This window comes from Mesoplodon bidens (genome assembly GCF_964165515.1).
Source record: "Mesoplodon bidens genome assembly, chromosome: 8".
In the NCBI taxonomy this organism is placed as follows: domain Eukaryota; kingdom Metazoa; phylum Chordata; class Mammalia; order Artiodactyla; family Ziphiidae; genus Mesoplodon; species Mesoplodon bidens.
The window spans coordinates 113049608-113057385 of NC_138165.1; the positions used below are offsets into that span (position 1 = coordinate 113049608).

Consider the following 7778-nt stretch of genomic DNA (forward strand, 5'->3'; position numbering starts at 1 on the left):
CTGGCCGCGTGCAGGGGCCTGAGCGGGGGATCCGTGAACTCGGAGTCACCTGCAGGTCTCTGTCCACCCGGAGGCATGCACGTTTGGGGAGAGCCAGCCTGTCCTTTCCATCAGGCCCTCAGAGGGGACCCTCTGCCCTCCAGAGCTCTCCTAGGCACCTGCCAGGGACAGGCTGGCACTGGCCACCAGGTGGTCTGGAGCTGGGGAGCTCAGCGCGAGAACTGAGGTCTGGGGGACAGGCCGGGACTGCAGGGTGCCGGGTGGAGGCACGAGGAGTTCAGGGCCCCTACCATGGCCCTCGAGCCTCCAGGTCAGCTGTGTGTGTCAGTCATCTATTCCCAGCCCCTCACCAGCTCTCTCGTCGTGTCTGGGCCCCTAAACAAGGGATGGTGGGAGGACGCTGTGACGCTGACAGCAGGCACCTCGGAGGGGAAGGCGGGCGGCGGTGGGAGGGGCCCCGGAAGTCACAGCTGATGTCAGAGCCTGCACAGCATCCATTCGGGACACTGATCTGTGTTAAAAGCGATTCCTCATCCGCTTCCAGGCCCACTTGTGCCCCACCCCCACCCCGAGAGTCCTTTGCACCCGCCCCTCTGCGTGCCCCTTCCCGCCCTGCGCCTCAGCCCCACTGCCGTGCCTGCTCTGGCTCCCCCCGCCCCTCGTGCCTCAGGAGCAGTCCTTACCTGGCCAGCAGCGGCAGGGGTCTCAGAGCCTTCGTCTGAAGTGCGCCTGGGACCTGCGTCTAGCCGGGCCTCGGTGGCTGTGTTCCAGGATGCGGGGCCCACGCTCACGCACCACACCTTCTGGGCCGGCTGCCAGGGGCCTGGCTCAGAGCAGGACCCTGCTCAAAAGATGGGGCTGGGGGCTGGCCATGGGGTTGGGGGCCCCGTGACCACCCCGTGTGCTGCGGGGCTAGTGATGAGCTACAGACTGCCCATGTGGGCCGGAGGCTGGGGTGGGGACCAGGACCCGCAGTCCCGCGGCGGGAGCCGGACGGGAACTTGGACTGTCTGCTCCTTCCCAGTTTCCACCTGGGGAGCTGCAGGGGCACCCCCGGAGCTGCAGGAGGGTCTTGGGTGGGGTGAGTGTAGACACGGGTCCGAGGGCCAGAGGCCTAATGTCCACCACGCCTCAGAGGAAAGCCAACCTGGCCCTGTGTCCCTGGACACCCGAGTTTGGGCCTGTGTGGGGAGGGCTGGCCACAGCTCTCGAGAAAGCGTCTGAGTGGACGGTCTGTGTGCTTATGGACCCTGCAGTCTCCCTGCTGAAAGGGGTGGACGGCGTTGGGGGCCTCGTTCTCAGCACACGGGGCACAGAGGTATTTCCCCAAAACCACAGGGGTCTGCGGCCCACGCTCATGCCCCGCCTCGGCACCCCCGTCCAAGACTCTGGGTGCATCCCGAGGGCTGCAGGAGACCCTCTCCAGACCCTCAGGCTGGCCAGCTTCCAAAACCAGAGGGAGGGTGTCCAAAAGAGATAAGGACGAGGGGGAGGGCAGAAAGCCCAGGAGAGCCTCAGAGGTGGGCAGGGTGGAGAGTGCACAGAGGCACACCCCCAGGGCAGGGGGCCTGGCTGGGTGACAGAGAGGCTGGGGGAGGGGGAGGGACGCAAGGAGAGCTGCTGGGAGGGAAAGCAGGCGAGGGACACCCTGGGCCTTCTTCCCCCAGTGGGTCCCACCCCGACTCAGAGCACCCTCCTGCCCCTCCACACAGACCCTTGCCAGGTGATCTCGTGGGGCACTGAGGCACCGTGTGTCCCCTGCTCAAGGCCCAGCTCAGAAATGGATTCTGGATGCCCAGGCCCCAGGCCAGGAGGGGGAGGTCTCAGAGCCCCGTGGGGGCGGGCACCCAGGGCCCGTGCAGGCTCTGTTGACTCTCAGAGCACCGGGGGTCCCCGGCGGAGCCCCCTTAATGCCGGTCGCACTGCCACAGCACGCGGGGTGGGCAGGGGGCTCCGGGAAGGCCTGACACCCGCCTCCCGCGCGCAGATCACTTCCAGCGCCTGCTGAACGACTCGGAGCGGGCGCTGCACGAGGCCTTCCCGGGCGCCTTCGGAGAGCTGTACGTGCAGAACGCCAAGGCCTTCCGCGACCTGTATGCCGAGCTGCGCCTCTACTACCGCGGCGCCAACCTGCACCTGGAGGAGACGCTGGCCGAGTTCTGGGCCCGCCTGCTCGAGCGCCTCTTCCGGCAGCTGCACCCGCAGCTGCTGCTGCCCGACGACTACCTGGACTGCCTGGGCAAGCAGGCCGAGCCTCTGCGGCCCTTCGGGGAGGCCCCCCGCGAGCTGCGCCTGCGCGCCACCCGCGCCTTCGTGGCGGCGCGCGCCTTTGTGCAGGGCCTGGGCGTGGCCAGCGACGTGGTCCGGAAGGTGGCCCAGGTGCGCGCGGAGACCCCGCCCCCTGCCGCACATCCCCGCGCCCCCACCCCGGGGCTCTACCGTGCCTCCTTCCGCCCCCTGCCCCGGGCGGGTGGGAGGATCCAGCATGTGAGCTCTGCTCCGGGCAGCGATTGCCAGGCCGGTCCCGGGCAGAAAGGGAAGGGAGGAGGGCCGCGGCTGGATGCTGAGCCAGCTCCAGGGGTCAGGTGGACGGGAGACGGGAGATGAGGGAAATGCGTGCTCCGAGGCTGGGGCGGGGATGCCTGGCCCCATCGGGCAGCTCGCTCGCGTCAGACCCACCAGCGTCGGGTGTGGGAGGGCATCGTGAGCCACCTTCACCCCAACTGGGGTCCCTAACGAGTCACCCCCAGCCTCCATCCATTCAACTGCGTGGTGGGCGGTATTCCCGCTTCCCTGGGAGGGTTCGTGACCACGGTGCCCCGGGGAGTCGCGGCTCTGTGAGCGTATCGCTTATTAGACGGAGCCCCACCACGGCCAGCAGACCTGCTGGTCATCTGAGAAGGACCCCGGCGCGCCTTGTGGGGCTGCACACCTGCTGCGGGGTGGCGCTCAGGCTGCCTTGCCTCCCCAGGTGCCCCTGAGCCCGGAGTGCTCACGGGCCGTCATGAAGCTGGTGTACTGCGCCCACTGCCTGGGGGTGCCCGGCGCCCGGCCATGCCCCGACTACTGCCGCAACGTGCTCAAGGGCTGCCTGGCCAACCAGGCCGACCTGGATGCCGAGTGGAGGAACCTTCTGGGTGAGCTCCCACTGCCGCCCCCACCTGCGGGAAGGGGGGTTGGGGGCATGCAAAACCGGGCCTGTCCTCTGGAGCAGGCAGTCCCTGGGGCGAGGAACAAGATGGCCCCTGAATGTCGCGAACAGAGTGCAACGTGGGCAGCTGCCCGGGAGGGAGCCCCGCGGGGTCACAGTCCTGCCCTTCCCCACCGAGCGCGTACGTGCCAACACGTGCGTGAGTTAACGTGTGTGTTGCTGCCCTGGGTTGGGCCAGCTCTGAGGTGTGCCGATGTGACGTGGGTCACCAAGCAGCTGTGCCAACACAGATGTACCACAGTGTGTGTACCTGCTGCTGTGAGGTGAGCCTGCGTGCATCCATATCGACACACGTGGGCTGACGGGAGGGCTCAGCGTGCCTGTATACTGAGATATGTAAGTTCTAACGCGTGCTGACACGTGGGCCAGCACACGTTCATGCTGAGACACGTGCTAACATGGATGTGTGATGGCATGCCTCGAGCCAACATGAAAATGTGTGAGGTAACATAGGCGTGTGGTGGGCCAGGTGTACATGTGCCGACAGGTATAAGCTTACACACGTGCTCAACCTGCACGTGTGCCGACACACACAGGCGCTAACGTGTACACGGGCTGGCCTGAAGTGAGCCGGCATGCAGATATATCGTCTCGTACAAGCTGCCGTGTGCATAGTAGCACATGGTGAGCCAGTGCGCGTACGTACAAAGTGCCCCCTGTGTGTGTGCTCACGCCTGTGCCAGACTCCATGGTGCTCATCACAGACAAGTTCTGGGGCCCGACGGGCGCAGAGAGCGTCATCGGCGGCGTGCACTTGTGGCTGGCAGAGGCCATCAGCACCCTACAGGACAACAGCGACACCCTCACGGCCAAGGTGCGGGCAGGGGCGTGCAGTGGGCGAGGGGGGGCGCCCCAGATACAGCCTCGTACCCTTCCAGGACCCCTGCGTTCTCCCCCCAGGTCATCCAGGGCTGCGGGAACCCCAAGGTGAACCCCCAGGGCCCCGAGCCTGAGGAGAAGAGGCGCCGGGGCAAGCTGGCACTGCCGGAGAAGCCGCCCGTGGGCACACTGCAGAAGCTGGTGAGTGGCCCCTCAGCTGGGCAGGCCCCGGGTGGGCGCGGTTGGGGGTCCAGGGCAGGCTGGGCCGGGGTGCCCGGTGGCCTGACTGCTGCCCTGCAGGTCTCCGAGGCCAAGGCCCAGCTCCGAGATGCCCAGGACTTCTGGATCAGCCTCCCGGGGACGCTGTGCAGTGAGAAGTTGGCCATGAGTGCGGCCAGTGATGACCGCTGCTGGAACGGGGTGGCCAAGGGTCGGTAGGTGACCCCTGGCTGACACAGTCCATCCCTCCTCCACGGCCCCTCGCCGGTCTGGGGCACCAGATGTTGTGTGCATAGGGCCATACCTGACGTGGGACACCCAGCGGGACCCAGAGCTGGGATGAGGGCTGAGTCCTCGCCCTGTGCCAGCTCCCCACAGCAGGCGCCGTGCTCAGCGCATCCTCGCCCCGCTGCGGTGGGGTCTGCACTGGCTCCCGTTGGCCCCTGAAGCCTCTGGGGGGGGTCTCAGGCTTGCCACTGCCCTGACGGGGGGAGGGGAGTGGGCAGGCGTGCCGGGGCAGTGCCCCTGTGCGGGGAGCAGGGCAGTGACCCAGGGCCTGCCTTCCCGGCCTCCAGGTACCTCCCCGAGGTGATGGGTGATGGCCTGGCCAACCAGATCAACAACCCCGAGGTGGAGGTGGACATCACCAAGCCCGACATGACCATCCGCCAGCAGATCATGCAGCTGAAGATCATGACCAACCGTCTGCGCAGCGCCTACAACGGCAACGACGTGGACTTCCAGGACGCCAGTGAGAGCAGGGCCCAGGGTGGGCCTGGGGGCTGAGAGCCTAGGGTTGGTGCCGGAACGCCAGGGAGCACCCCCGGCTGGGGAAGGGTGCAGGGGACGGGGCCCTCCCAGCCCCTGGGCCTCCACAGTGGCTCTGAGAACACTGCCGCTGCCCGGGTGTGGTCACAAAGTCCCCCTGCCCCTTGTCCCCAGGCACAGTTGTGACCCGGCCCGGATGTCCTCCCAGCCTCGGCAGGCCCAGGGGGTCGGGGTGCTGTGGTCAGGGTGGAGCTGGCATCACCGGCCCGCAAGGCCCAGGTGGAGGAACGCGGCTCTCGGGGCCCCCAGGGCTGGGCGGGCCCGCTGGAGCCTCCTCTCCTCCCCAGGTGATGACGGCAGCGGCTCAGGCAGCGGCGAGGGCTGCCCAGATGACGAGTGTGGCCGGAGGGTCAGCAAGAAGAGCTCCAGCTCCCGGACGCCCCTGAGCCACGCCCTGCCCGGCCTTTCCGAGCAGGAGGGCCAGAAGACGTCAGCCACGGGCTGCCCCCAGCCCTGCACGTGCCTCTTGCTCCTCTCCGTCCTCCCCCTGGTGCTCTCAGCAGCCAGGCCCCGGTGGCGGTAACTGCCCGGCCCCAGGGACCGAGGCCAAGGACTGACTTTGCCAAAACTCGAACCAGACGGTATTGAACTCCCTCGGCCGAGAGCCCCCGGGGCGGGACAGGAAGGGTCGGCGAGGAACCGCGGCATTGACTGTGCTGGGGGCCAGGCGAGTGGCTTTGCCAGCCACCCTGGCTTTTAGTTTTGTATGAGGTCCTCAGGTCAGCAGGGAACAGTGTCCCCAAAAGCCATGCATTTCAGGGACCTCGGGGATGCCAGTGCCGTCTCTCGCCCCAGCTCTTGCGCCATCACGGCAGCACCAGGGCCTGCAAGGAGGCGGCCCGAGCAGTGTCCCGCCGGAGCGCAAGCCGTGCCTTCCTCTCCCGCCTGCCCCGCCGAGCACCGGGGGCTCCAGGTGTCTGAAAGCCAGGCCCACCCCCAGCGCCCAAGAATCCCTGAGAGGGCGTCGGGGTTCCCGCCGTCCAGGGTCTAACGGGACCTTTGAGATCACGCATGAACCTTGACCACCCCCCCCCCCAAGCCACCTCTCAGCTGCGTCTGTGCAGGGCTGGGCCTCGGCTCCTGACCATCCACGCGGGCCCGCGGCCCACACGGGGACTTTGGGCTGTGCAGGCGCGCCACCTGCCGTTGTCCTGGCCCCTGTCTCCGCCCAGACCCAGGGCCAGTCCCAGCTCAGGGCGACACAGGCCAGGGCTGCAGGTGACCCCTGGCTGTCACCTGGCCACAGGGATGCTGGGTGGCTGGTGAAACTTTAGCTCAGGGCCAGCCAGACCCGGCTCTGCAGGCCGGAGGGACACCCCTTCCCTGACCCCGCCAGCTGCGGGGCCCGGGGAGCTCGGACAGTTAAGGGCTTCTCCAGACGTGTACGCTCTTCAAGCGCTTCCCGTCCTCTCACCGAGAGCTGCCTTCTCAGCTCCTCCCGAAATGCTTTTGAAGGTCCCGGGCCGCCGTCCGTGGCACTGGGGTCTGGGCGCACCCCCACTCACTCAGGCTGTCCACGCCCCTCCGTACACCTGTGGGCCCACCCTCCTGGGCCCTCCGGTCTGCAGGGCCTGGGGAGGGGCTGGCGAGAGAGGGAGCCGGGCAAGGGAGGGTGGTCCTTGAGGGTCTGGGGGTTGCTGAGCCACCATGGCCAGGGAAAGTGGTCCTAACCAGCCCCCGGGCCCTGAGAAGGCTGCTTCGCGCTGCTTTGCTTTTCCTCACGGGGCTGGGGGTCCCCTGGCCACTGGTTAGGGCTTCTGGGATGTGTGGGGTCCTGCACTGCGCCGGCAGCCCAGCCTCACAGGCACACCCACCCCATCGTAACCCTGTCGTGCCTGGGCAGGGGGCTGGGCCTGGGGCCTCCTTCCCTGCGAGTGAGGGCTAGCTGAACTCTCAGGGGCTCTGGGGCAGTGACCACCCACCCTTGAGCTACACATGGACGGCCCCAGAGCGGTCTGCACTCTGGCCCTGCCCTACCTGCATCTCTGGAAGGGGCGGCCCTGCCACAGTCACTGGCCAGGCAGCGGCCAGGCCTGCTGTTTCCTTGTGCTGCACGGCGTCAGCAGGTGACGTGTGTTCTTTGAGTCCTCGTATGAATAAAAGGCTGGAGACTGCGTGTGGCTGCAGTGATCCCGCTGTGCTCAGCCTGGCTGCAAGGGTGTGCTGTGGGCCGTGCACAGCAGGCCGTGGTTGGTTGGGAGGTCAGGAGGGGCTCAGACACAGATCGCGCCTGGCGGTGTGGCCCACGGCTGCAGAGTGCATGTCCTGCCCCCGACCGGGGTCCCCCTGCCGTCCACCCTCACCGCCCCCACCCTGTACACACACATCCGGACACATGGCCCAGGAAGGTTCCCGTTACCAGTTCCTGCCAAGTAGTCTCAGAGATGCCCAGGAGGTCAGAGCATGGGGACCAGCGTCTCCTGAGGTCGAGCCTGGCGGGACATCCTGATGGTCCAGTCAGCCCCCAGCACCACAGAGAAAGCCCTGCCACACCTGGCTTCTCTCACCAGAGCACGGACCCTCACCCAGCCACCCTGCCCTTCCCCAGGCAGTCCCGTGGGATCCCTGAGTAACGCTTCCAGACCCACCTTTGCCCCCTGGGGGCCCTGCAGCCCCACCTGGACACCGGCCTCTGCAGCACCACCCCGAGGGCAGGGCCCGGCACCTCAGCCAGAGGCTGCAACACAGAGGCGGCAGCCAC

General features: G+C 67.6%; 1 protein-coding gene across 1 annotated transcript in view; it reads left to right on the plus strand.

Annotated features, from left to right (window-relative positions):
* Nucleotides 1-7191, plus strand: part of GPC1 (glypican 1) — a 29694-nt gene extending 22503 nt beyond the window's left edge. Inside the window, exons 3-9 of the mRNA XM_081241959.1 lie at nt 1988-2379; nt 2972-3137; nt 3895-4025; nt 4112-4231; nt 4331-4464; nt 4825-5000; nt 5365-7191. Coding sequence (XP_081098085.1) covers nt 1988-2379; nt 2972-3137; nt 3895-4025; nt 4112-4231; nt 4331-4464; nt 4825-5000; nt 5365-5600 — 1355 coding nt within the window. The 3' untranslated portion in view covers nt 5601-7191. The remainder of the gene's footprint in view (nt 1-1987; nt 2380-2971; nt 3138-3894; nt 4026-4111; nt 4232-4330; nt 4465-4824; nt 5001-5364) is intronic.
* The last annotated feature ends 587 nt before the right edge of the window (nt 7192-7778 follow it).